The sequence below is a fragment of the Nicotiana tabacum genome, chromosome 8 (genome assembly GCF_000715075.1).
Source record: "Nicotiana tabacum cultivar K326 chromosome 8, ASM71507v2, whole genome shotgun sequence".
Taxonomy (NCBI): domain Eukaryota; kingdom Viridiplantae; phylum Streptophyta; class Magnoliopsida; order Solanales; family Solanaceae; genus Nicotiana; species Nicotiana tabacum.
Genome location: NC_134087.1, coordinates 9304950 through 9332438, shown reverse-complemented (window position 1 = coordinate 9332438; position 27489 = coordinate 9304950). Strand labels below are relative to the sequence as shown.

Genomic DNA, 27489 nt, shown 5'->3' with positions numbered 1-27489 from the left:
ATTTTGGAAAAATGATAGTGTAGACGTTGTAGAAATAATAGTCAAAAAAATTGTATAAAATTTGTATATTTTTTGTGTATATATACATCTTGTATGTTATATACAAAAAATTTACAAGTTTATATACTTTTTCGGCTACCAAATGTAAATAGTTTTTGGCGCGGATAATACCCCACATATTTTCTGCAATTATTGATGTTAACTTTGGGATATTTTGTGAATTGGACATTTTTTTTAATTAATAATTTTAACTTGACCGAAGTTTGAGTGAAAGTAGGAAATACTTAATACAACATTTTTTACTTGCAAAATAAGAAATATAATTTTTATTCTGAAAATGTCGTCATTAATGAATATGCTTGGTAGATATTAAATTTATATTCTAAACATGTTTTGACATTCAATTTCAGATCAACATATGATTAATTACTAATGTTATTTGAATTTCTAACTTATAATGTGTCACGTAGTGCTTACTAATAATTAGAAATGCTAAGATTTATTTTGTATAACTCAATGTTATCAAATACAAAACGAGACAAATTAAAGAGGTATATATCTGTCTAGTGTAAAGATCTCAAGCTATATAGCTTCCAGAAATTTTCGTTGAACGGTTTCGTTGTTCGAGACGACGACAACAACAACAAAAACCCCAGTGAAATTTTATAAGTGGTGTTTGGGAAGGGTGAAGTGTACGGAGTCTTTATCCCTACTTAATAAAAGTAGAGAGGCTATTTCTGAAAGACCCTCGGACCAAAAGAAGTGTAAATGAAGCAATAAACAGACAGTAGCAACAGCCAGATAAGTAGACATGGGAACAAATGAAGATACGTGCAACAACAGATATCTAAGAATACGACACTATAAAAATAGATTCAGCCTTGCTAGAAATAATGACACAATATGAAATATCAAGGGGTTAGGCATAGAAAAATACAAGACTAGGACCAATACTACTAGGATGCTTAGACGAAACTCTAGACTGCCTGTCAACCCACAACCCTACTCCTCGACCTCCACACCTCCTATCGAGGGTTATGTCCTCGGTAAGATGAAGTAGCTCCATATCCTGCCTAATCACCTCACCCCAGTACTTTTTAGTCCTCCCTCTACCCCTTCTCTAACTCGCCAGGGTCAACCTCTCACACCTCCTAACCGGGGCATCAGGGTCTCTCCTCTTCACATGCCTAAACCATCTCAGCCTTGATTCCGCAATTTATCTTCTATAGGAGCCACGTCCACCTTGTCCTTAATATACTCATTCCTAATCTTATCTCTCCTGGTATGCCAACACATCCATCTTAACATCCTCATTTCCGCTACTTTCAACTTCTGAATATGGGATTTCTTAACTAGCAAACACTCGGCTCCATACAACATGGACGGTCTTACTACCACTTTATAGAACTTGCCCTTAAGTCTAGGGGCTATATCCGTGCAACTTCTAAAAATAGGGACAAAATGTAAAAGGTTGCCTAAAAGGGGGACTTTTGTGTAAATCAGCCCATTGCTTCACCCATTAAAACGGACAGGACTAGACATTATGATCCAAAGTCCAGATTGATTCCAGGCCCAGCTTTTACTACTCCAGAGTTTCTTCTCCGGCCAGTTGACGGTTCAACTTGCTCGTCGGAGTCGGAGTCGAACCCGCGATCTTTCTTCATCGAAATCGAGTCGTACCTTGTACATATTCTTTATTTCTCCCTCTCTTCTAGATTTCCTTGGATTCAAAGTTTTGTCTTTAATTTATTCTCAGATCACTCATTATTTTTGTCTAAAATCACTTCTCTATTAATTATTCAAGAGTGAAATCTTTTATGTGTAAAATTAGCATGTGAATTTGATTCATTTTTGTGTTTGAAGTAATTTAGGGATCCGAAGATTTAGAGGATTAAATGGCAAGCACAGCATGTTTTATGATTGTAAGCAGAAATGATATTCCTATCTATGAAGCTGAAGTTGGCACTGCGCCCAAGGTAAATTAACTCTGCAGCGTGTTACTAGAGATTTCTAGTCTTTGCTCAATACATCTAAAGTAGCATATTTACTTTTGTTAATCAATGGCATAAACTATTTGATTCTTATAATGAACTGATCACTTCGAATCTGGTTGATAGGAAATGTGGAAAAAAACTCATTGAAATGGTCTGGACAGCTGGTATAATGCACTGGTTCTTTTTGTTGTCATTCTTTTCTCACTTTGGTTTTAATGGAAGATCAAAATCGGATTTTGTGCGAGGAAAACTTTTATTTATCTGGGCATCACATTGCTGAAAACAAGCTTAATTAGATAAACTACAGTGCTTATCAGTTAATTCTTTTTTTCCCGGTGGCCGGTAAAATCTGTTTATACCTCTTAAATCACAGAATAAGCAATATTATAATTATCCTTAACGGTTTCACAGCATTTGAATTTGGTAGTGTGTGCGCTTTAGTTTTTAATCTGGTGTATATGCATTTGAACTAGTAGTATGTACCGTAGCACTTTTGCTATTGTTATCAAAATGTATGCACATCTTTCTACTTTACCGTGTTTCTGTCATTGAATTGGCTGAGTTTCTTGGTGATATTGTAAACTGTACTTGCATGCTAGAAAGAAGATGCTGCTCATCAGCACCAGTTTATTTTACATGCAGCATTGGATATTGTCCAGGACCTTGCATGGACTACAAGTGCTATGTAAGGATTGCAGCCCCCAGTCATCAAAGCACTAATTAAAAATTTCCTTTATAAATTTGTTTGCTTTCGTCATTATTAGTGATTCTCCTTCTTTCTTTCTTCATACAGGTTCTTGAAGTCAATTGACAGATTTAATGATTTGGTGGTGTCTGTTTATGTTACTGCTGGTCATATCCTCCATATGTTATAAATTCAATATTCGGTGATAGTACTGTTCTGATTTTAGAATGTAGATGGTGGTGATTGGTGCTTGGTTGTTTTATATCTGCATTTCTCTTTAAGACTTTAACAATCAGACAACAGCTTGCTTCTTCTTCTACAGTAATGATTTGATTTACTTTGTCAGTGGTCACTTATAGAAGGAGTCGTCATGCTCGATGTGTCTAAATGAATCTCTTTCATCAGTTTTTCTCTGGTTGACTCCTCTTGTAGAAGATTACTTCTTAGAGCGCATGGATTGATAAAATGATATGACATAGCAGAATTAAGAGGAAGAGCGCACCCATCTTTCTTAACATTTTATGATCTTGAATGGGAGACCCTTCCCCCATCCACACCATCTCGTCCTCCCCCTCACTCTTACTTGTACTTGGCCCACATAACTACATTTATGTCCTTGCTTACCCATTTTTTTAGATAATGATAGTTAACTCTTAACTTTCTGCACAATAATTCAAAATCTCTTGATATCTGTAATTAGCAAGCCTTCTTGACTAGTTCCTCGGTTTAATACAAGTTAGAATGTCAAGGCAGACTTCTCGTTACCTATCAAAAGAAGAAAAAGAAAAAGGAGGAAGAAGCATGTTTTAGAAGTTCTCATTGTGCATAAGTTAATATATGAATGTCTATGGAACTATCATAAAGTTAACATCAGCAGTTTATATTACAATGTGCACATCCTGTTTTTGTTCCTTTAACCAAGCAAGCATACATACGCGACTGATGCTACTTCATGACTCTCGTAATGATGATGGGATCAAAAGCTTCTTCCAGGAGGTCCATGAACTATATATAAAGGTAACTCCTTTGCCAAAAGCTTTTCAATAGCAAATAAAAGCACAGAGGTCGTACATTTTAATTTTTTTGCTATATAATCTTGGCGCTCAACCTGCTGAAGGCCTATGTCGTGCTGAGTGTATTCTTTTCCCATTGTTGCTTGTTATTTCTCTTGGAAGGGGGGGGGGAGGAGGATCTCCCTTTTTCATCTTAAATGTTCATTATAATCCTTGTGGAGATACGCAGCCCTGTTGGGAGTTCTCATTACAGTTTTCCACTTTACTGTTTGCATTCCTATTGTGTAGCAAGAGATTCTTAGCAGAAAGCTTCTTTATGTTGGCATGGCTACTGAAAAGATGCTTGGAATACATCTCTTGTTATTTGGTAGTTCAATCATTATCAACTCCTTCTAGAACTGATAATATATCTTTGAACCTATGAAGTGTCAGCTTTTGGAGTTCCTCGGATATGATTATATTCTTTGCCTTTTTGTTCTGTCTGCCTTGTTCTTTTCAGGTTACAGCATGGAAATAAACACACATCACTAAGAATATTGATTTTGTTACAAACCTCTCCTTGTTTCTAAGATACCTTTTTTGATCTTTTTCCTATAAATGACACACATGATATAGAGTGATTCATGTAACTAATTTACTTGGTATTGGATAAATCCCTGGGCTTTTGTCACGATAGCTTTAAAGGTATATGGTGTAGCTTGGGGAATTGTTCTGAAGGTAATGACGCCATGAATTAGTTGGAAACTGTACGAGATTCATAATTTGTAAAACACAAGTTTTTTACTAGAATTCCTTACCACTACAATAAAAACTACACCTCAACTCAACTTGTTGGGGGACTCGAATTATTCCATGAAATAAATATGTTATGAAAATTAGCTGATCTGTGAACACTATATCATATTAGGAGAAAAGTAGTTGGCATTTACACATTCCAGTTAAAATTGAGTCATGGTGAAAAGTACTTTCACCTTATCTAGAATTTTTTTTCCAAAGAAGTGGTTGCAGTTCAAGAAAAACATAATTCAACAAAGTCCTTAAGTTTAAATTGAAAACAGAGAGATTGAGCTTAAATGCAACCCATGGGAAAAGTATTGCACAGTTATGTTAAAAAGGAACCTTTACCTAAAACACATCTTCATTGTTAACTTCTTCCTTTCTACTCGCATAGATATTGTAATGTGTAACTTCTTCATTCCCAGGTTTATCTCCTGCCTGCTTTTGAAGAGAGAGTTATGTGCCTTAGCTATTTTTTTAATGAAGTTCACTGATGTCTTACTACAAAACCTGCAGATCCTTCTGAATCCTCTCTATTTGCCAGGATCTCGCATCACATCATCTCACTTCGATACCAAAGTTAGAGCCCTTGCAAGAAAGTACCTCTGAAGACTAACTATGGACCAGTGCTAAACATGAATTGTATGAAATTCAAAGTTCATTCCTCCCAGTTATATGAAATTGATGACTGGTTATTGTGTTTGGAATGATTATATTTCTCATGGTAAAAGATTAAGTTCACTTGTAGACCACCTTTTCATCAAGCTGATGTTTCATTATTATGATTATTATATAACTGCCAGAATACATGAAACACTGAGCTTAGTTACTTGTTTTGCTATATCCTAGTCCATACATTGATTCCAATATAATGCATGTGAATGTCATACTCATACTATTCATGCATGTGATGCAACTAGCTCAAAGGCTTTCGAGAACTTGTCGTTTGGTGGTCGCCTTAGCTCAGCCAAACTCATAGATTGAAGAAGCGTGACTTCGTGAGTGTTCTCTTGTACTCCTATTATTTTTCTTTATTGGTCTGCACGTTCTTCTTGTTTTCCTTTCTCTTTGGAGGTGGTATTATCAAAAGGGTATTGTATGAAGTGTAATTTGCTACTATGCCAAATTCCACAGGCAAGAATTAAATGCTCATTTAGTTACTAACGTGATTATAAGAGACTTACGAGCACCTGAAAGGCTGAAAGTATATGAATTAGTGAACCACCAGTTCAAAAGGAGAAACCAAAAAGGAAAAAAAGAGGAACAGTTGATTATACTAGGGATTTCTGCGCCAACGCAAGAAAGGTAAGGAGATAAAGAACCCTTACATAAATGTCTTTGCACTCTGCAGAACGTAAAATAAGAAAATCTGGCTGACAAAAGGCAAGAAAAAAAAATGCTACAATTCCTTTATCTCCACAATTTTTTTTTTCTTTTCAGATGAACATATTCCCACCTATACTTATTAACCAGCTCGTTCATCAAAGTCACACGGTGTATTCATTATATTTTTGGTTTTCCACCCGGTGTTCGGTACCCACATTGGGGCCTGACTAAATTCGGATTTGTGCCGGGAAGTCCCACATTGGAGGGTAAAGCACTCCCTAACAAAGGCGACTCCATACTCAGGGACTGGAACCCGAGACCTTTGGTTAAGGATGAAGGAGTACTTACCACTCCACCACAACCCTTGTTGGTGTGTATTCATTATATATAACATACAGGGGCGAATAGTTTTAGCCGAACTCAATTGATCTTTTTATTGGAACCATGTTAAAAGAATGTAAAATGCATACATTACATTATGAACACATCGACTCTAGATTCTGAATTCTTATCTGATCAAAAAGCACGCTTACTGTTTTGAATTCCACGGCGGGACTTATTTTTTTTTGCCAATACCTCTACACAATCCACATGCATATACCCTAGGAGACGACGGTTCTATAGCTGTAGACACCCTACCAGCGCCGTTGGATTTGCTCCTCTCCTTTAATCCAAAGGTTCTTGATGAAGCTGCCTTCACCTGCATATTCTCCTCTTTGGGTTGTCCTTGTTGTCCCTTGGAATGAGAAGCTTTGTTACATTTTGTAATTTTGTACTTATGGTTAATATGCTGATTCAATTCACCTGATAAGAATTTGTCGTCCCATATAAGTCCAGAAGAGCCTTGTCTGCGAAATGAAACAGCTGATCTTTGCAACCCAGCCATCAAAAATTGATGAAATACTGCACCCTTTGGCCGTCTCAATCTTTTTTTTTAATCTAAAGCTTGAATTCTTCTTTGTTGTTCTTTTTTTTATACTCTTCTCTATCCCCAAAACTTTTTTTCACAAACATCAAGTGAAGACACAGATTTATAGGAAGACAGTAGAAGAATTAATATTTAAAAAGGCAAAGAAAAATCAAATATGGCATACGGGATGGTCGTCCTCTTGCTTGACAACTCAATCAATTGCTTGTTTTCATATTTCAGCTATTTATTTATTGCATAGAATTATCAGCTTGATTTAAAGTGATTTTTATATTTGACTGGTAACATATCGGTCAGTCTTGGGACTCTTGACATGTATTTCGTTTTAACTTTATGTATTCACAATATATATTTTTTGGACATACGTGAAACCCCAACTTACAAGTAAGCTGTGCAACTACGTTAAATTACATCAATAGTGTAAAAAGATTTTTCGACGAATAATGTAAATTGTAGAAGTTCAATCTGTTTTATTTACGTTTTTCTTAATACTCGCCATCCAACAAACGAGACTGGATCCGTTGACGAAAAACCTTTTTTAACTAATAAATCAAAAGTTCAAGTCCTGTGATTTTATACTTGCCTTTGACAATTGAAATCCAAAATGGTATGCTCCGGTCTGTTTCATTCATCATTTTCTTTATATATTTTCTTCACAAGGTAATTCCGGATGAGATATTCGTGACACAACATAGGCTCTTAGTGATGATGTTGGTATTATGTTAAAGAGGAGGAAAAGGTCTGCTCGAGGAAGACCGAGAATCAGGTGGGGAGCCTTAACTAAGGATAAAGCCCCAGAGTTGGAGGGACGGTTGTCGGCTATGGGAGCTCGGAGGAGCAATGATGACGCGAGCATTATGTGGTCAACGACAGCAGACTGTATAAGGGAGGCTGCAAGAGAGGTGTTAGGGGTCTTGAGGGGCATCTCTGGCGGGCACAAAGGAGACTGGTGGTGGATTGAAATGGTACAAGGTAAAGTGGAAGCGAAGAAGGTGGCGTACCTGAAGTTAGTGGGGAGCACAGGTGAGGAGGAGAGGCGAGCGTGCATGGAGAGGTATAAGGTAGCTAGGAAGGAAGCTAAGATGGCGGTCACAGAGGCTAAGACTGCGGCTTGGGGGGGGAGAGAAGTTATTCCGGGTGGTCAAGACGAGAGAGAGGAAGACTCGGGATTTGGACCAAGTGAGATGCATCAAGGACAAGGATGGTAGAGTATTGATGGAAGATGCCCAGATTAAGAGGAGATGTGAGACTTACTTTTATAAACTTCTGAATGAAGAAAGGGATCAGGATATTGTGCTAGGTGAATTGGAGCATTCCGAGAGTCACCATGAATTTGGGTACTACAGGCGTATCAAGGTTGAGGAGGTCATGAGAGCTATGCGTAAGATGAGTAGAGGCAGAGCAACCGGGCCAGGCGAGATTTCGGTGGAATTTTGGAAGCGTGTGGGGAGAGTAGGTTTGGAGTGACTGATTGGATTGTTTAATATTATTTTTAAGACGAAGAGGATGGCGGATGAGTGGAGGTGGAGTACTGTGGTTCCTTTATATAAGAACAAAGGTGATGTCCAGAGTTGTAACAATTATAGGGGTATCAAATTATTGAGTCATACCATGAAAGTATGGGAGAGGATGATTGAAGCGAGGGTGAGGATGACGGTGTCTGTATCCGACAACTAGTTCGGGTTCATGCCGGATCGTTCTACTACGGAAGCTATACATCTTCTTAGGAGGTTGGTAGAATAGTTCAGGGAGAGGAAGAAGGATCTGCACATGATGTTTATTGACCTAGAGAAAGCGTATGACAAGGTTCCTAGAGAAGTTCTTTGGAGATGCTTGGAGGCAAAAGGTGTGTCGTTTGCCTATATTATGGCGATTAAGGACATGTATGATGGGGATAAGACTTGGGTTAGGACAGTAAGAGGTGAATTTGAGCATTTTTCAGTTGTTATGGGGTTACACCAAGGTTTTGTGTTCAGTCCGTTCTTATTCGCCCTGCTGATGGACGCGTTAACACACCATATTCAAGGGAAGGTGCCATAGTGCATGCTATTCGTCGATAACATAGTTCTGATTGATGAGTCGCGAGCCAGTGTTAATGAAAGGCTGGAGGTTTGGAGACAGGCTCTTGAGTCTAAGGGTTTCAAACTGAGCAGGACGAAGACGGAATACCTGGAGTGTAAGTTCAGCGCTGAGACAGGGAAAGTGGGCGTGGATGTAAGGCTTGAATCACAGGTCATCCCAAGTAGAGGCAGCTTCAAGTACCTTGGGTCGGTTATCCAAGGAGGAGGGGAGATCGACGAGGATGTCACACGCCATATTGGGGTAGGATGGATGAAGTGCAGGTTAGCATCTGGAGTCCTATGTGACAAGAGAGTGTCACCGACACTCAAAGGTAAGTTCTACAAAATGGTGGTTAGGTTGGCCATGATGTATGGGGCTAAGTGTTGGCTTGTTAAGAACTCACATATCCAGAAGCCCGTAAATTTGAATCGGTTGTGGATGCATTAAATGAGTATTAACGTGATGGTAATCAATTTGTTATGATAATAAGTGTACGAGGCATAGCATAAGTGATTTAGGGTCCAAGGAGAGACATAAGTCTTAGCTAAGTCGGAAAATTACATGATAGACTAAAATTCCAAATGAGTGCGCACAAGACCATACTTTCGACAAGAATATCTACAGATATATAAGGTTTTAGATGATGCACAACCTATCAAATGAAAGGTCTTTGAATCTAGTTTCTAACTCTTCAAACTGTTCGTCATTTGGACTTTCCTACAAGAAGTTTTGACCAAATTACCAAAGACTAGTGGAGGATTGCGCGGATGCGAAGCATCCGAGGCCGCATCCGAAAAGAGTGGTTGGATGTGAAGTGTTGCCATAGAATCCGAGTAGCATCCGAGCTCTTGAGCGGAGGACTGCTCAGATGCGAAGCATCCACGCCCGCGTCCGAAATCTGGGCTTATAAATACAATTTCGAGATTCATTTTCCCCATTCTATTTAGACGACCCTTAGGGTTCTTCTTCACTCACTCAAGAGTACCAACTCCTATCATCTTCAAGGTAAGCAATCCCCATTATCTTGGTGTGAAATTCCATCATTTTTACACTAGTATTGATGAAATCTACACATAACATATAAAGATCTTCAAGAACTCAAGGAGGTTTTTGTAAGATTTTTTCCAAAAAGTTAATCTTACACCCTTAGACTTACATGTATGGATTTATTAAGGGAATATGAGTATGAATAAGTAATAGAACTATTGGTATGGTGATCGGAAGCCATTAAATTCCCAATTTAATTACATAACTATGGTAGAGATAGAATAGATGATTATTTAATGAAACTTTGTTGGTTGGGTGTGGATGGATGGTCACGTATGTGATGTTGGAAATTATAAATTGGTTAATCATGATGGTGGGATAAATTGTTGATGAATGGTGGTAGTTGGATGAACTAAATATACGGTGATGGGATGTAAAGATATAAGGTGTTTGATAATATGCCTAAATGGCTTAAGTTATGGAATTCATTACTAATATTGGTTCCATTGGATGTTGCTATTGTAGATTGAAGGTTCTTAGTGTTGTGGATCATTGTAGTATCACTAAGGGGCGAAATTGAGGTATGTGAGGCTAACCCTCTTTACGTTTAGGAATGTATATGATTCTCCCTACGTCCCATTCATTATGACTATTACTAGTTTCCTCAGAAAGTAATTATGTCTTAGTTCCATGAATAGTCGTAAAACTTCTATTCTCTAGCTTCATAACTCATTCATGACTTTCATTCTAAACGTTGTGAAATCAGTGCATAATCAATATAGACTTGGGTTTGATGCCCATGAGTCTCAGTCTAAATTATTTAGCATGTCATAAACAGTTGAAGTTTCAGTTTTCATAATCAGTTCATGAATACATGTCTCAGTCTAGTTCTATTTAGCCTTCGAGTATCGTGTAACTCATTATGATTCGGTATTTCAGTATCATGTATTGCAGTATGATTCTAAGTTCCTGATTTTAAATCCCTGAATGTTGAACCCTTGTATTTGGGCCTGAGGCCGTAGTTTATGTTTTATGCATCTTTGGGCCTGAGGCCGCAGTTATGTATACGTATACTTGGGCCCGAGGCCGCAGTTTAATATTCAGATAAACACGTTGTTCATCATTCAGAAGAGGGAGTATTCATATCCTTACTTCTTTTATTCAGTTCATTTATTAGCTATCATTTCAGTTATCAATTATCAATTATCAGCTATTAGTTATCATTTCAGTTTCAGTTTCAACAGTTACAATTTCAGTTATCAATTATAAATTCTTAGTTATTAGCTCGGTATTAGTTTCAGCATTTATAATTCTTTCTTTCAGTTGCTTTACATACCACTGCAATTCAAATGTACTGATGTCCCTTTTTGTCCGGGGCCTGCATCTCACGATGCAGGTACTGATTTACAGGTTGACGATTTAGAGCGCTAGGATTCTCGTATGAGCTATTTGGTGATCCCTAGTTCTTTCGGGGCATTATCATTACTTTAAAGTCTTTTAATATTTACAGACAATCAGTATTTTCAGTACTCCAATAGAGGCTTCATAGACTAGAGTAACAGTTAGACAGAGTCACAAGCTTTTTATGTTAAGCAATGTTGGCTACAGACATATTTCAAACTTGTATTAGTGTTTCCACACTTTGATTTTTATCATTCAGACTTTTAGTATATCAACATGTATTAGTTTATCTTCCGCATTTTGTATGTTATGATATCACATGTTGATTCAACCAGCCAGTTGGTTCGCTCGGTCACATGTAATCAGGCACCGAGTGTCGTGTTATGTCCAGGCCCAGGTTCGGGGCGTGGCAATGAAAGTAGCATAAAGGAGGATGTTGAGGTGGATGTGCGGGCACACTAGGATGAATAAAATTAGGAATGATGATATTCGGGAGAAGGTACGCATGACTCCCATTGATGACAAGATGCGGAAAGCGAGACTCAGATGGTTCGGCAATGTACAGAGGATAAGCCCAGATGCTCCGGTAAAGAGGTGTGAGAGGCTGGTTGTGGAGGGCACGAGAAAAAGTAGAGGGCGGCCTAGGAAGTATTGGGGAGAGGTGATCAGGCAGGACATGGTGAGGCTTCAGATTTCCGAGGACATGACACTTGATAGGAAGATGTGGAGGTCCAGTATTAGGGTTGTAGGTTAGGAGGTAGTTGAGTCTTGCCTTACTTCGTACCTTTGTGAGACTAGTCTGGTAGGGTTTTGTATAAGATAGCTAGTGGCAATATTGTGTCTTACTATTTCGTTTTTCATAGTTACGGACATATTTACTAGCTATCGCTTTTGCTTTGCATCTATCTTCTGGATTTCATGTTATTTGTATTTACTAGCTATCGTTTTTGCTTTGCATCCACCTTTTGGATTTCATGCTATTTCTATTTTTCCTATGATTTCTGTGGTGGTACTGATATTGTCTCCTTTTGTCTTTTTGTCTTCTTGAGCCGAGGGTCTTTTGGAAATAGCCTCCCTACTCCTTCGGGATAGGGATAAGGTTTGCGTACACACTACCCTCCCCAGAACCCACTAGTAAAATTTTACTGGGTCGTCGTTGTTGTCACATAGTTAGCAGAGAAGAAAGAGAAGTAATACTAAACAATTTTTTTTTAATTGAAAAAGTAGTTATAATGAATTAGCTACATACAACATTTGAACATAAAATATTATGGTTCTTATCATCTCCACTTAGCTAACTGCTTGGAAATAAGACGCCCCTTCTGAAATCTAATGTTGCCTACTCCATTTTTTTCTTATTAGGCTGTTGAATTTGGTGATGGTGAGTGATTCAATGTGTGGTTTTTTCTTTTTCAGTTGAGGACCCGAAGCTCACTGACCCGACTAATGAGAGTTCAAGTCGAATATATCCGCTAGGTGAAATAAAGCGCCTGCTACATAAAGATAATTTTATACCTCCAAGATCTGAATCTGAAGTCTTTAATTAAGTGTAAAGAAAATTTCAACCTATCTCACCACACATACGACCAGAACAGTTACAACATGATTGTCAATGAACAGTTACTACATAAATATTTTGAGCATTAGAATACAATGAACTAGAACAAAGTATAGCATATACTAAACAACAACAACAACAAGTGGGATAGAGACTGTTTCCGATTGACCCAATATAGCATAAACTATAATTAAATTTTTTTGGGGTACAACATACTATAAATATACATATAACTAACCCCAACTAGTTTGAAATTGAGACTTATGTGATCGGTCAGCTGACTAATAGTCTAATACCAAATGATGGCCTCAAAACATCAAGAGACTAATAACCCTCAGACTCATATTGTAAAAGAAAGCAAGTGTAGTTGGGAAGAACAAGGATGAGAAATGCAAAAACATAAACATCTCATTTCTTCACAATTGTTGGTGCAAATTCCAGATAAATATTTAAAACAAATAAACAAGGTTAATAAAAATCCGCAGATTCGACATGACAATCAACAATTTTCAACTTGAATTTTCTCGAAGAAAAAGAACTCGGGCCAGAAGGCATATGCTACAAGAACCATCTATTGAAGCTTCTTTATACCAGGGAAAGAAGGAAGGATTGAGATTAGAGGGTCACCATATCCAACAGGATCTGTACCATAAACAGGTAAAGTGAGATATTGAAGTAGTCAGAGTTAGGATGTTCAAAATTATTTTTAACACATAGGAATTAAGAAGCATACCTCCGTCTTTTTGGAGTATCTTGATAACCTCTCCAGATACATCAGACTAAAAGAGGATAGAAAAGAAAAGACAAAAGGAGAATCAGCAAATATGCATGAAAATTTACTTGAAATAACAGAAACAGCTTGTACAATCAACAAGAAATTATGCATGCATCTATATCAGGGTCCGAACCTCAACAGGGAGCTCGCCACCAAGCTGCTCAATGAAGCAAACTACTTGTCCCTCCTTCACTTGCTGCTTCTACAGAGTAGAATTAACAAAAAACTGGTCACATGCTAAGCATAGCTAGAGTGTATTACTGAAACACAGATGACACTGCCACTCGTGCACTGAGAGAGACATGACAGAGAAAAAAGAAGAGACGAGGAGAGGAAGGTTGGAGGAGGAGGGTTTCAGGAATAGAGTAACATTGGACTCGGTTCATCAAGTTACACGACAGTTCCAAAAGGATCTGCAGACAGTTTAGATAGGGCTTTTCTCTAGATAAAAGAGTTACAGGGAAGACCTTAAATTTAGTCTGCTACTAAAAACAATTCTAAGCAAATTAAAATGAAGGCACCTTAAAAGGTAAAATTTGACACAAAAATCTGAATTCACAACACTAGGTGTGGACTCGCAAACAAAGCAACAGATTTTCTTTTTTTTTTCAGAACAAAGCAACAATATTTAGACATATTCCTGAATTTTTCTTAGACCTCCCCTTTAAACAGAGAACTCCTTTTGAAGGGGAAGGAGCTATATCAAATGAGATTAATAGTAAACTTTCCTGAATTTAAATAATAATCAGTTATCATAAAGACTAGAGATCGAAAATCTCTTTGTTTGACAAAAAGAAACATCTCATCTTGATTTAAAGGATAAAACATAATAAAACACCTACTTCTTTACAAGATGGAGGTGCACGCTTTCCCTTTATGGTTCGAGATCTTCTGAAATAGCCAACCTGCATGACGTACGGAATGTCATTTTCAGGGAGAGTGTGTGTGTGTGTGTGTGTGTGTTGTATATATATACACACACACATAAAGAGAGAGAGAGAGAGAGAGAGAGAGAGAGAGAGAGAGAAATCTCACCCTAGGAGATTGAATTATCACCAAGCCTTCATCTGCAGCTTTATCAATGATAGTCCGGATTCCATCTGAGGGAGGTGAAGACTTGGTGATGGCTAATGATGGTGACGAGGCTGAGCCATTTGAATCAGCCACTTCAACAGATGAATGAATATTGACAGGATTTGATATCGCAGGCAATGAAGTTGTACTTGGCCCCGTCAAGTCCCTCTTCACATATAAATGAAACCCACCAAGCTAACAATAAAATGAAAAAGCATTGTAAGAAGCAGAAGGATTAAGAAAGAGATTTGAAGAAGATGAAAGAATGCATGAGGTTCAGATCCTTAAGAAATAAAATAAACAAAATATTACGAAACCAGCTTACCTTTAGGTCAACTTCTGCAATGGAGGTTGTATCACATATTTCTGTAAGGAGAGATTCCACCTGTTAAATGAAGTAGGTATGTTTCATGTATTAATACAAAATGTCATCGCATGTAGGAAGTAACATATTAATAGGAAGACAACTTTTATTCAACTTGTCATCATTAACAGTGCCTTTTCACAACATTAATTTTAGCAGATCAAAACAGATCTTCCACATGAATGCAATGAAGCTACAAAAGTACCATGAATAATATGAATAAGACCTGTTTACCAAAGAATAAAAAATTCTCATCAAGAAGTTGGAAATAACAACTTGTTATTTAATTTCCTTTTCAGAGTCAGATTCTGATAGAACGAGGTGATGTAGCTTTGGAGGTATTAAACCATACTGCACATTATTCTGTACTTGCTAGCACTTATACTTTCAGAATAGATGAAATGGCAATACTATACAAGGTTGGGCAGAATCACACCCAAAACTCCAGTTTTATGCAATTCTCAGCTGGCTGAAAAGCTTGCAAAAGACGGTGCAAGTATAGGGATGATACTCTATGCATCACAGCAAAGGAAACTAAGTAATATAGAGTTATTAAAATAGATACAAGTCCGTTTTCTGAACGTGACATTGACCTTCCTTCAACCATGGCACCATGTAGAACTTAGAGTAGCCTTCCCAAATTCTGTTTCTTTTTCCTCCACTATAAGAGAAGATCCCAGTAGGAGCCTCTGAGTTAACACATTAGGAAGAAGTTGACGGAGTTAAATGCAACTAAAGTATTGCATCTGCCAACTTAAATATTTAAACCTAAAGGGTTACAGAATTGAAGTTGGAAAGACGGGAGAGGCATGAAATCCTTATTTTTTTTATTTTTTTTATTTTTATGAGGGAGGGGCATGAAATCTTCAAGTACCAATCTTGCAACCTGCCAATGGAAACACGTGGTTCGATACTGCATCAGGGTTGAATTGTTAATTATGAGGCCACTCCATCTATTGCCATATAACACCCACTTGTTCAATCAAATAGAATGTTTCATACCATCACCTGCTTTACAAGATCCTCCCACCTGCCAATAAATCTTTCCATAAAAGAACACTACCAGGATTCAAATCTTTCTGTCAAATGCAATAGTAGCTGGAAGCTTGAAGTCAAATTTGCATTGCAGCCTTCACTGTCACCCTCATTATCTCCCTTACAGAATATACAAAGCTACTGTACAATAATGCGATGTTTAATACTAACAGCCTCCCCATATTCAGAGAGGAAGTAAGCGGAATCTGGCTGACATTCTCTACTGAAGTTATGCTGTGTTATTTAATGGTCCTTAGCGTTCCCCAAGTTCCTGAAAGTTCTATATTTTGGAACTATGTAGCGGATGAAAACATGCTCCACCGGCAATGAACTTTCGCTACTTTATATCACTGAATAGGCGAATACCAGCAGTATGATCATCACATTACTGTATTTTAACAGAGTACATAATGCAAATAGAAAGTGCTGACCTCATATGAACTTGGGATCAATGGACTTGCAGTTTCTGAAGAAATGATCTTTCTCGAACTATCATCTGAACTATGACTGACTGCAGCTGCTGCAGCTACAAGAAGAGAGAAACAAAATAAAGTTGAATAATTATTTTTACATAACATAAATCATGTTCAAGCTCTAGGGTGAAGTCAGCAAGAAGTTATGCTAATTTGAAAAGGGAAACATTGATGTCAGCTCAGTATTTATCAACCTAGTAGAATGGAAAAAAGCAGTAACCTCTTAGAAAATGTAATTCAACTAGCTACTGAAAAATTTCCCGAATAAGAATGTAATATCTACTCCCTCGAAAGGTGAGCAAGAGAAGTGATCAGCTTTGATCTAATCTAAAACTCAAGCACAAGAACCAACAAAATAAAATAGAAACTCCAAAAGCAGGAGACGTCTAACAACATACTTCCAAATGACAAATAGAACTTCAAACTCTTGAAAAGTCAATATGATAATCAAGGATAACAAGTCATTCTTCATTATCGCAGAAAAACATAGCAACTTAGCATTTCAAATGATTTAAACTACGTACTCCCTCTGTTCCAATTTATATTGGAGCACTTCTTTTATATTCGGTTTCAAAAAAGAATGACAGTTTTTAAATTTGAAAACAATTTGATTCAAATTTCCCATTTACACAAAATGATGAGCTTTTTATAGCCACACAAAGTTTAAGAACACAAGTTTCAAAAATCTTACTTTTCCTTCTTAAACTCCGTGCCCAGTCAAATGTGTTGCATAAATTGATACAATGGAAGTATATAATACTAGCATCACTGTCATGTCCGTGTGATAGGTAAGTTAATAAACGAGTCGATTGCAGACATTGTATGGGCAGAGAATTTGCACTCACTTATTGATGAAAATACAAAATCCAGGAAAAAATGCAGTAGCCAAGCATTTGGCTGGTCATTAGTTTGATAGGGGGAAAACATAATCTGTGAGGGAAATGACTCACATTCAACTTCAGCAGTCGAACACCAGCAACCAAACAATGTCTTCCTTGATTTCGTGGTTAAGAGCAACCCATCACTTTGACTCAATTTCTTAGTTCTCAAATTGTGCAATGCAGTCAATTTGGGCTTAGAGGATCCCAAATTCAAGTTTGTTAACTTAAAGCCAGAAGCCCCAAAACCACCTGGATTAAACAAACACATCCCAAAATCAACAAACAGAAAATTAATACTAGTAAATCATTTAACATACGTTTTTAACGTAGTAATTACAATCCTAACAGAAATAGAGAGCAATCGATAATTCCAATAAATGGAAAAGAGTCAAGAAGTCAGAAAATTTAGAATTTGTATCAATTTTACCGAGACAAGAAATAATTTAACGACGACCAATTAGTTTCGAATTGACGCATATCAAGTAGGAGCAATCAACAATACCAGTGATGCAAAAAAAATTGGAGCAGTAAGAAAAGCTCTCATTCTCATTAAATTAATATAAGTAAGAAAAACGCCCATTTTATTAAACTAACCGAATTCCAACTAGCTTGGGATTGGGACATATTAAATAGAAAGCAATCAACAATGCCAGCCATGGAAAAGGAGTCAATGAAGTAAGAAATCATTTTTATCAAAATAACAAATTCAATAAAAAGAAAAGACGTGAAACCCAGTTTAATTTATTAAAATAAAATTAAGAATTTGAAGAATAAGCAATTAATAATTCAAGTACGGACCAAAAAGATTACTTGGAGTAGTAAATTTTAACAACAAGATACATGCATGAATCCACAAAAACTAAAGATATCAAAAAGAAAGGGCATTTCGGTACTTAACATGCAGCCATAAGAAGGGGCAAAACCCTACGGGAAGAACAGAGCAAAGCAGAGAGTTGCTGATAAAGCTTGAAGCTTTGCTCGTTGTCGATGCAAACGAAGAAGTTAGAAAGCAAAAACGAGAACGTCTCTCTTATTACTGTTTAGTTTAAATTGTAATTTAGTTTAACAAGGCCCATGAATCAAAGGCCCGTTTTCTATCGATATAGGCCCGTAGTTGTGGATAAGGTCGGCCCGCCATATATCTTGGCAGCTGTCTGGTGTGTAAAAACACTGGTTCTTAGTGTCCCATTGACATTGAAAATAAGAATAAGAAAATAAATCAATAATAGTAGCATATAAGATTATTATCACTGATGTAGCTGAACATTTTAAAAAATAAAATCTAAAAATAAATCCGCAATATTAGTAATATATAAGATTATTGTATACGGGTAAAATCGAACCCTTGAGATGCCTCGGCTGCCGATAAAGTAAACAGAGTAAGAGACGTGACGGCAAGGAATCGGGATTGGGATAAGAAGCCCCTCGACCGGGGGTCCGGGGGCACGACGCCCGCCCTCGGGAATATGGGGACCATGACCCCAGGACCGGGTCAAACCCCAAAACACTTCAGAGAGCGTTACCGGGCAGCCGAGCATGACTAACAAAAGGTCGTGATATCCGAATCCGTAGCCAGTCGGATATTACGGTGTGAATCTCGGCACGTACTGGCGAAAATTCGGTGATTAGTTAAACGAAGGATTTTTACCTGTTATGGAATTGTACTTAGAGTAGGACTCTCCCTACTATATAAAGAGGGTCTGATTATTCATTAGACACACTGTAACACGCATATCAAGGCAATATACTATTATTTTCCCTGTTATTCAAAGTTTTTATTCGTGTTCGTCAGTGCTTGGTCATTGTGAGTCTAGGATCGAGGGCGGATATTTCATTAAGGTTGTTGTTAAGTCCGAATAATTTACTACACCATTTATCTGTTTAATCTAATGCAGTTTCTCGTTTGTATCGAATTAATCTGTGTATCCTTAAAATCACTTACAATTTAATTTTAATCCATTTTTTAGGGTAAACAGTTTGGCGTCCACCGTAGGCTAAGGATAATAATGGCAATTTGATACAAATTTTCATAGTACACCCTATTTTACACTTATTCTTTGAGCTTTTAATTTCAAGTCAAAATTTAAAATGTCAAACCCTCATTCTGCCCTTTGAACGTAGATGCTGAGTCTAGCTACCATGGCGAGAACAACAATATGGTACCCAGTAACGAGGTACCCCCTTCCGACCCCAATGGAGTTCCGGTCGTGGACCCTGTCGGCTCTAACTCACACGTGGCTATCAATGTAAACTTGCCTACCGATCCTGAGAACAACATCCGTGGAGAAGTTTGATCGGTGGCCCAAAATGCACGCGACGACGAAGGTGATGGGATCAACTTGCGAGTAATCTTTGAAATGTTGCAAGCTCAACAGGCAGCAATAGCCTAGCTGCAAAACCAGAGCCATGCTCCCAGCAGAGTCGAGCCCGAACCGTCCGGGAAAACACTCGTAGAAATAAACTCATTGTAGAAAGGCTGAGCGAAGCTGAACCCAGGACCAACCCCGAGATCATAAAAATGCTTGAGGAACTGACAAAATGGGTGAAATCAAGAGAAAAGAAAATTGAAGCCAATGACAAAATAGTAGAAACCTACAATTCCAGGGTTGACCAAATCCCAAAAGCACCACCAATATTGAAGGGCCTGGATTCCAAAAGGTTTGTTCAAAAACCTTTTCCTCCAAGCGCAGCTACGAAGCTGATCCCAAAAAAGTTCCATGCCCGAAATTCCTAGGTACAACTGACCCAAATTGACACGTGACCTCTTAGAAGTGCGCCATCAAGGGGAACGACTTGTAAGATGATAAGATCGAGTCTATCCTGCTGAAGAAGTTTGGAGAGACCTTATCAAATGGAGATATGATACGGTATCACAACTTACCCTCTAATTCTATTGACTCATTTGTTATGCTTGCAGGCACCTTTTTGAAAGCACACGCTGGGGCCATCAAGGTTGAGACCAGAAAGTCAGACCTTTTCAAAGTAAAGCAAAGAGATAACGAGATGCTCAGGGAATCAGTGTCTCAGTTTCAAATGGAATGAATGGAACTGCCTCTGATCGCGGATGATTGGGTCATTCAGGACCCAAGGACTCAATACTCAAAGCGCATTGGCTTCACAATAGTTGAAGTAAAATCTGATAGAATACCCGGCGGTAACTTGGGGTGACATCCATAACCGGTACCAATAAAAATTAGGGTCGTAGGTGATCAGCTCGGGAGCCCTTCCAAGTCCGTTTATCCTGTAAGAACTAGCTACAGATCTAAAAGAGACATTGATCATGAACCAAGATCGAATAAAGACCGGTATCAATCATACAATGGAGATCGAAGGGCAACGGGTCTGGATGGAACCCTATGAGAAGTGAAAGAAGAAGCGACCGAGGTTAAAATAATTGGGGACTCATGAGCAAAAGCGGTTTTGACAGGCCCACGGACCTAAGGAAGCGTCGAGGTTATCGGAGTACGACTTCAACGTCGATGCTGCTGCCATCGTATCTACCATCGAACACATCAAAGACACCAAGTGGCCTCGACCTTTACAGTCTGATCCCGCCCAAAGGGACCCCAACCTAATATGTAAATATCATGGCACTCACGGCCACAGAACTGAAGACTGCCGATAACTGTGAGAAGTAGTTTGGTTATTCAACAACGGACACATTTGAGAGTTCCTGAGCAATCGAGCCAAAAATAATTTCAAGAATAGGGACTCCAATAAGCAGATCGAGCAAGAGGAACCTCAGCACATCATTAACATGATCATTGGTGGGGTCAACATCCCCCGTGGGCCGATGTTAAATTGCACCAAAGTGTCCATCACAAGGAAAAAAAGAGACTCAAGATTACATGCTAGAAAGAACCGTATCTTTCAATAACGAGGACGCTAAAGGCATCATTCAACCACACAATGATGCACTGGTAATATCTGTACTCATAAATAAATCTTGAGTTAAGCATGTGTTAAATGATCCAGGTAGCTCGGCCAATATCATTATATCGAGGGTCGTAGAACAGCTGGGTCTACAAGAACAAATTGTGCCTGCAGTCCGAGTTCTAAACGGATTCAACATGGCATGTGAGACTACTAAAGGGGAGATAACCCTATTGGTGAACACTGTCGGAACCGTTCAGAAAAGAAAGTTCTACGTGATTGAAGGAGATATGAGATACAATGCTCTGTTTAGGAGGCCATGGATTCACAAGATGAGGGTAGTGCCCTCGACACTACACCAGGTGTAAAAATTCCCAGCACTAGGAGGGATTAAAATAATTTATGGAGAATAATCGGACGCAGAGGAGATGTTTGTGATCGATGAGGTGGTCCCAATATCCTCACTCTCGACATCAAAGAACCCGAGTTCGATCAAGCAATCACCGATACCGGCCCCGATCGAGCCGAAAAAATAGGAGACGGTCGAGGATGATGACTACGGAGTTCCCAGGTCTTTCATAGCCCCCGACGATTCCGATGCCACCAAATCAACGGACGAGAAGCTGGAGCAAGTCACATTGATCTAGCATCTGCCCGATCGGAAGGTATACATGGGCACGGGGTTAAGTCCTGAGCTCAGGAAAAACACATTGAATTCCTTATAGCTAACATAGATTATTTAGACTGGTCCAACCTTGACATAACAGGGATCCCACCGAAAATAACTACTCACAAGCTGATCCTGGATCCGAAGTTCCACCCGGCCAAACAAAAAAAGAGGCCTCAGTTCGAAGTCAAGCATGCATTTATCAAAGACAAGTATCTAAAATCTTTAAAATAGGATCCATTCGGGAAGTTAAGTACCCTGATTGGTTAGAAAATGTAGTAGTAGTCCCTAAAAAGAGGAATAAATTATGAATATGTGTAGACTACAAAGACTTGAACAAGGGATACCCTAAAGACTCTTTTCCTCTGCCCAACATCGATCGCATGATCGATGTGATGGCCGGCTATGAGATCCTCAGCTTTCTCGATGCCTATTACAGGTACAACCGAATTCGGATGGACCCGGGCGAAGGAAAAAACTTCCTTCATCACTAAATATGGCACCTACTGTTATAATGTAATTCCATTTGGGCTAAAAACTGTCGATGCCACTTACCAACACAAAGTAAATCGGTTGTTCAAAGAGAAAATAGGAAACTAAATGGAGGTTTATATTAACGACATGTTAGTTAAGTCCCTGCGAGCAGAGGACCATTTGAAACATTTGCAGAAACCTTCAACATATTGAAGAAATACAATATGAAGTTGAACCTGGAGAAATGCGCATTTGGAGTCGGATCCGGGAAATTCCTCGAATTCATGGTGTCCAACCGGGGGATCAAGATCAATCCCGATAGGATCAAGGTCATAAAGGGCATTACCGTGGTGGACAATGTCAAGGTCGTTCAAAGGCTAACCGGGCGCATAGCCGCCTTGGGTCGATTCATTTCAAGGTCCTCTGACAAGAGCCATCGGTTCTTCTTGTTATTGAATAATAAGAACAACTTCTCATAGACCCCGGAGTGCCAACAAGTCTTAGAGGAACTCAAGTGGTACCTTTCGAGCCCGTCTTTGCTTCATACACCGAAGGCAGACAAGCAGTTGTACTTGTACATATCGGTATTCGAAATAGTGGTAAGTGGAGTCCTGGTCCGAAAAGAGGAAGGTACGTAATTTCCTATCTATTATGTTAGTAGGACTCTAAGCAAGGCCAAAACTAGGCATCATCACCTGGAAAAATTGGCGCTCGCTTTGCTAAGCGCCTCTAAGAAGTTAATGTCATATTTTCAATGCCATCCCATATATGTCATGACTACTTACCCGTTGAGAAACATAATGCATAAAACTGAGCTCTCGGGACGATTGGCCAAATGAGCCGTGGAAATAAGCGGGGTACGATATTGAATATCGACCTTAAACCTCCATCAAATCTTAAATTTTGGCGGACTTCGTGGCCGACTTCACGCCATCCCTAATACTCAAGGTCGAAAGAGAATTGTTGTTGGACTCGGGGACTTCCTCGAGGACTTGGACCCTCTTTACGGACGGTGCCTCGAACGTAAAGGGGTCCTAACTTGGCATTATATTGAAGCTGCTGACGGGTAATGTAGTTAGGCAATTTATTAGAACTGTAAAATTGACTAACAACGAGGCCGAGTATGAAGCCATGATTGCAGGTCTCAAACTGGCTAAAAGCCTGGGGGCCGATATGATACAAGCTAAGTGCGATTCTCTCCTTGTGGTGAATCAAGTCAATGGGACGTTCGAAGTCAAAGAAGAACAAATGTGAAGTTACCTGGATAAACTACTGGTAATGTTACATTTGTTCAAGGAGTGGACCCTGGAATATGTACCTCGAGATCAAAACAGCAACGCTGATGCTCTTGCTAACTTGGGATTGTGGGTTGATGACGATGAATTCAGCTCGAAAATGATCGTACAACTTATGAAATCGGTAGTGGGAGAAAGCCACACCGATATAAACTCGACAAGCTTAACTTGGGACTGGAGAAACAAGTACTCCCTCCATTTCAATTTAGATGAGGTAGATTGACTCGGTACAGAATTTAAGAAAAAAGAAGAAGACTTTTGAAACTTGTGCTCTTAAAAGCTTAAGGGATAAAAGCTTTGCGGGGCCATAACATTTGTGTAGCTATAAAAGTTTCTCATTAAGGATAAACGGATAAGAAGAGTATAAAGTTGAATTATTTCCAAATTTAGAAATGTGTTATTTATTTTGGAACTGACTAAAAAGGAATGTACCTCATCTAATTTGAAACGGAGGGAGTATAAGATTACCTGAATACCAGGAAGCTTCCCTCGGATCCTAAAGAATCGAGAGTTTTGCGCATAAAGGCGGCGAGGTTCAGCCTGTCCGAAGACAACATCTTAGTAAGGAGAATGTTCAATGGCCCACTCGCCATATGTCTGAGACCAGGAGATACCGAATATGTCTTGAGGGAGGCTCACGAAGGCACTTGCGAGAACCATTCGGGTGCTGAATCATAGGTTCGTAAGTTAATCAGAGCCGACTACTACTGGATTAACATGGAGAAAGATGTGAAGAAGTTCGTATGAAAGTGCGGCTGATGTAAGAGGCATGCACCGATGATTCATCAGCCGGGGGAGCTACTACATTCGATCTTGTCACCTTGGTCATTCATAAAATGGGAAATGGACATAGTCGGTCCCCTGCCATGGACACCCGGTAAGGCTCAATTTATATTATTTATAACTGACTATTTTTCTAAATGGGTGGAAGCCCAAGCATTTGAGAAAGTTAGGGAGAAAGAAGTTATTGATTTTATTTGAGTCCACATAATATGTTGGTCCGGAATGTCGGCCGAGATCATGTGGGACAATGGGAAGCAGTTCATCGGCAGTACGGTGAGAAAATTTTTAAAGGACCATAAGATCAAAAGGGTCCTATCAACACCCTATTACCCTAGTGAGAACGGGCATGCAGAGCCTATGAACAAGAGCATACTCCAAAACCTTATGAAAAGATTGACCAGCGCTAAAAGGAAAATGGAAGAAAATTTTGCCTGAATTCATGTGGGCATATCATACGACCTCAAAATCTAGTACTGGGGACACCTCACTCTCGTTAATCTATGGTGCCAAAGCGCTAATATCGGTCAAAGTAGGATAACCGAGTTTCAGATTCTGATATGCGACCGAAGAGTCAAACGATAAGGCCATGAGCACGTGCCTGGATCTATTGGACGAGAGGCGCGAGGTAGGGGTATGCATTCGAATCGGTTTATCGATAAATCAAATCGATTATTTGTTATCGGTTTATCGATTTTTCGATTTCGAAATTTTCCTAATCGAGTTATCAATTTTGATTTCGATTTTGTTCTCTTCGGTTATTGGTTTATCGATAAACCAATAAGATATACTAAAAAGACAAATATACTATTATTATATAATACCCTTTCCTTTACCCTAAATCCCTAACCCTATTATTTGCAGAAGCAACAGTTGACTCCGTCAAATTAACTATTCGATTAACAGCAGCCTTGAATTCAAAAGTTACCTTTCTATGAGAACGTCTAAAGAGCAATATTTTTAATAAATGTCTAACTCGAAGCTATTACATGTCATCACTAATACTTAAGTTATAGAACTCACTCATGGGAATTCTCCAGGCGAACAATTTCTGTACCGGTTTCAACATCCGTTGCAAGAATAGAAAAATCTGGAGATCCCGTTACAATTGCTGTAACCACTACATTGAAGCAAACGGAATAAGAAAGTAATCGATATCGTTTCAATTTGATTCTTTTTGTCCATATTAGTTAGGCATGTTTATAGCGATATACTTTCTGTGGAATTCCGCAAATTTTCTTATTGGTGTAATCGATAACCGAATCGATAAGTCCCAAAAATCAATAAATCGAAATCAAAAAAATCAAAACCTTATTGAAACGATAACGATAAGCATAGGTACAAATCGATAATCGATAAGTAATTATCGATAAAGGTCAAAATCGAATGCACACTCCCTAGCGCGAGGTCGCCCTCGGCCGGTTAGCCGCCCAAAAACAATGTATCAAAAGGTATTACATTCGGAGAGCCAACCTCCGACACTTTAATATCGGGGACTTGGTGTTAAGAAAGGTGACACTAAAAACCCGGAACCCGAACGAATGGAATCTAGGACCAAATAAGGAAGGTCCATATCGAATTATCGAGATTACCGGCAAAAGATCATACAAACTCGAAGCGGGGAACGGTGAGCGACTACAGAACAACTGAACGTAACCCACTTTAAACGATATTACTGCTAAGGTATGACCCATTCATTCTTTTCTTTACATATCTTACGAACTGGGCTAACACTTGCAGGCAACAACAAAAGAATGATGCAGCTATTAGGTCTGAAAGCACGCGTTGCACTCTTTTCCCTTGAACCGGTTTGTCCCAAATGGGTTTTCCAGTAAGGTTTTTAACGAGGAAATAGTAGATCGTGCTAGCTTAGAATAAAAGACCGGCTATGAACTAGAGTCGAGGGTAACATCAACAGTATCTTATCCCTATCGACGATCGACCTCGAATATTAGGGGCCATTAGGGGTGTCAATGGATATTCAAAAATTGATTAAGCAGACCGAACCGTACCGCACCGAACCAATTTTTAGGTTTCTTTTTAAGAAACCGTAGGTTTTTATATAAATCTATAACTGCACCGATTATTAGGGTAGATAAAAATAAATCGAAAAAATACCGAACCGTACCGAATAAATTTTACATGTAGAAAATATATTTTTTTAGTAAGTTTAAAAATAATAATGCATTAAATTGTCTTTGAGCCTTGTAATTATGAAAACTATTACAAGTCAATAAGTAATTAAACTTAAAATACTAATTCCTAAAACCTATTATGCTACTTCTACTTAAACTAAGTTATTTCAAGTATCTTTATGAGTAAGACACAAAGTATTCTAGCGATTATGAGTAGCAAACTACAATGTATTGAATATGTTTCCTTTCATATAATTTAGATTTATCTTTTTGAATATTTAATCTTCTATAGACTTTATTCTTGAGTCCCGGCTTGGTATATCTTTCAACTCGTGTGATTAATATTTTTCTTTGCCTTTGTTTGATTTCTTTTATGCTGTTGTAGAATAGTTGATGGATCTATACTCTAGCCATCCTTTTTTTTTTAATTCATCACCCTTTAAACAGTAAAAATGTCTAGAGAGATTTGCTAAGTCCTATAAAAGAACGTATGTTATTACAATTTTACTTCTACTGGTGAATTTTACATAATATTAAAAAAATACCGAAGAGAAACCAACATGATTGAGACGGTTTCGAAAAGTCTAATTTTGGTTATACATAATAGAATGACCAAAAAATTGGAATGGTACAAAGTTTATAAAATAACCAGCGGAACTGAACCATTGACACCCCTAGGGGCCATCACCCTCAAATAATGATTTTAGCAAGGAAGGAAATTTTGTGCTTGAAAAGTCTAGGCTTGATGGATAGGATTTATTGTAAGGGCCAAACGGTCAAATGAACTATGCCCATATAGACCATTTAAGCCATAACACGAAGCTTGTGTACATTTGCAATCTTGTATGTTGCGCACAAAAATGAAAGAAAATTTCCACCTTAAGGATACATATTTTGTCCCTTAAGATTATTATATTTTGTTCCTTAAGGATA

The 27489-nt window shown here is 38.4% G+C and overlaps 2 protein-coding genes and 1 long non-coding RNA gene across 5 annotated transcripts; 1 reads left to right on the top strand and 2 right to left on the bottom strand.

The window, feature by feature from the left end:
- Nucleotides 1–1524: 1524 nt before the first annotated feature.
- LOC107822165 (uncharacterized) lies at nt 1525–5310 on the top strand. Of its 2 annotated transcripts, none has more exons than XM_075218955.1 (6): nt 1525–1683; nt 1864–1976; nt 2594–2679; nt 2788–2852; nt 3614–3696; nt 4986–5310. In XM_075218955.1, the coding sequence occupies exons 2-6, from the start codon at nt 1896–1898 to the stop codon at nt 5076–5078; spliced, it is 408 nt and encodes a 135-aa protein (XP_075075056.1). In that variant the 5' UTR covers nt 1525–1683; nt 1864–1895; the 3' UTR covers nt 5079–5310. The 2 variants fall into 2 exon arrangements, with proteins under 2 accessions (XP_075075056.1, XP_075075057.1); XM_075218956.1 differs by having other exon boundaries at nt 1532–1683; nt 1872–1976.
- An 893-nt stretch (nt 5311–6203) lies between these two features.
- On the bottom strand, nt 6204–6900 carry LOC107822163 (uncharacterized). Its single transcript, XR_012693871.1, has 2 exons — nt 6600–6900; nt 6204–6531 (listed from the first exon to the last, which is right to left on the bottom strand). It is a non-coding gene; the product is annotated as an uncharacterized LOC107822163 (long non-coding RNA).
- Nucleotides 6901–13120: 6220 nt separating this feature from the next.
- On the bottom strand, nt 13121–18470 carry LOC107822162 (uncharacterized). Of its 2 annotated transcripts, none has more exons than XM_016648666.2 (9): nt 18231–18470; nt 17402–17581; nt 16410–16504; nt 14905–14964; nt 14541–14774; nt 14348–14410; nt 13639–13707; nt 13464–13509; nt 13121–13372 (listed from the first exon to the last, which is right to left on the bottom strand). In XM_016648666.2, exons 1-9 carry the CDS (start codon nt 18238–18240, stop codon nt 13302–13304), a joined length of 828 nt encoding a protein of 275 aa, XP_016504152.2. In that variant the 5' UTR covers nt 18241–18470; the 3' UTR covers nt 13121–13301. The 2 variants fall into 2 exon arrangements, with proteins under 2 accessions (XP_016504152.2, XP_075075055.1); XM_075218954.1 differs by having other exon boundaries at nt 16410–16498; nt 18231–18392.
- Nucleotides 18471–27489: the final 9019 nt, after the last annotated feature.

Coding starts and splice junctions, on each gene's coding strand:
- LOC107822162 (XM_016648666.2), bottom strand. Junction 14,775..14,904: donor TTGCAGAAGTTGACCTAAAG/GTAAGCTGGTTT, acceptor TTTTATTGTTAG/CTTGGTGGGTTTCATTTATA. Junction 13,510..13,638: donor GTGGCGAGCTCCCTGTTGAG/GTTCGGACCCTG, acceptor ATCCTCTTTTAG/TCTGATGTATCTGGAGAGGT.
- LOC107822165 (XM_075218955.1), top strand. CDS start 1,896: ATGGCAAGCACAGCATGTTTTATGATTGTAAGCAGAAATGATATTCCT. Junction 1,977..2,593: donor AAGTTGGCACTGCGCCCAAG/GTAAATTAACTC, acceptor CTTGCATGCTAG/AAAGAAGATGCTGCTCATCA. Junction 2,680..2,787: donor GCATGGACTACAAGTGCTAT/GTAAGGATTGCA, acceptor TTCTTCATACAG/GTTCTTGAAGTCAATTGACA.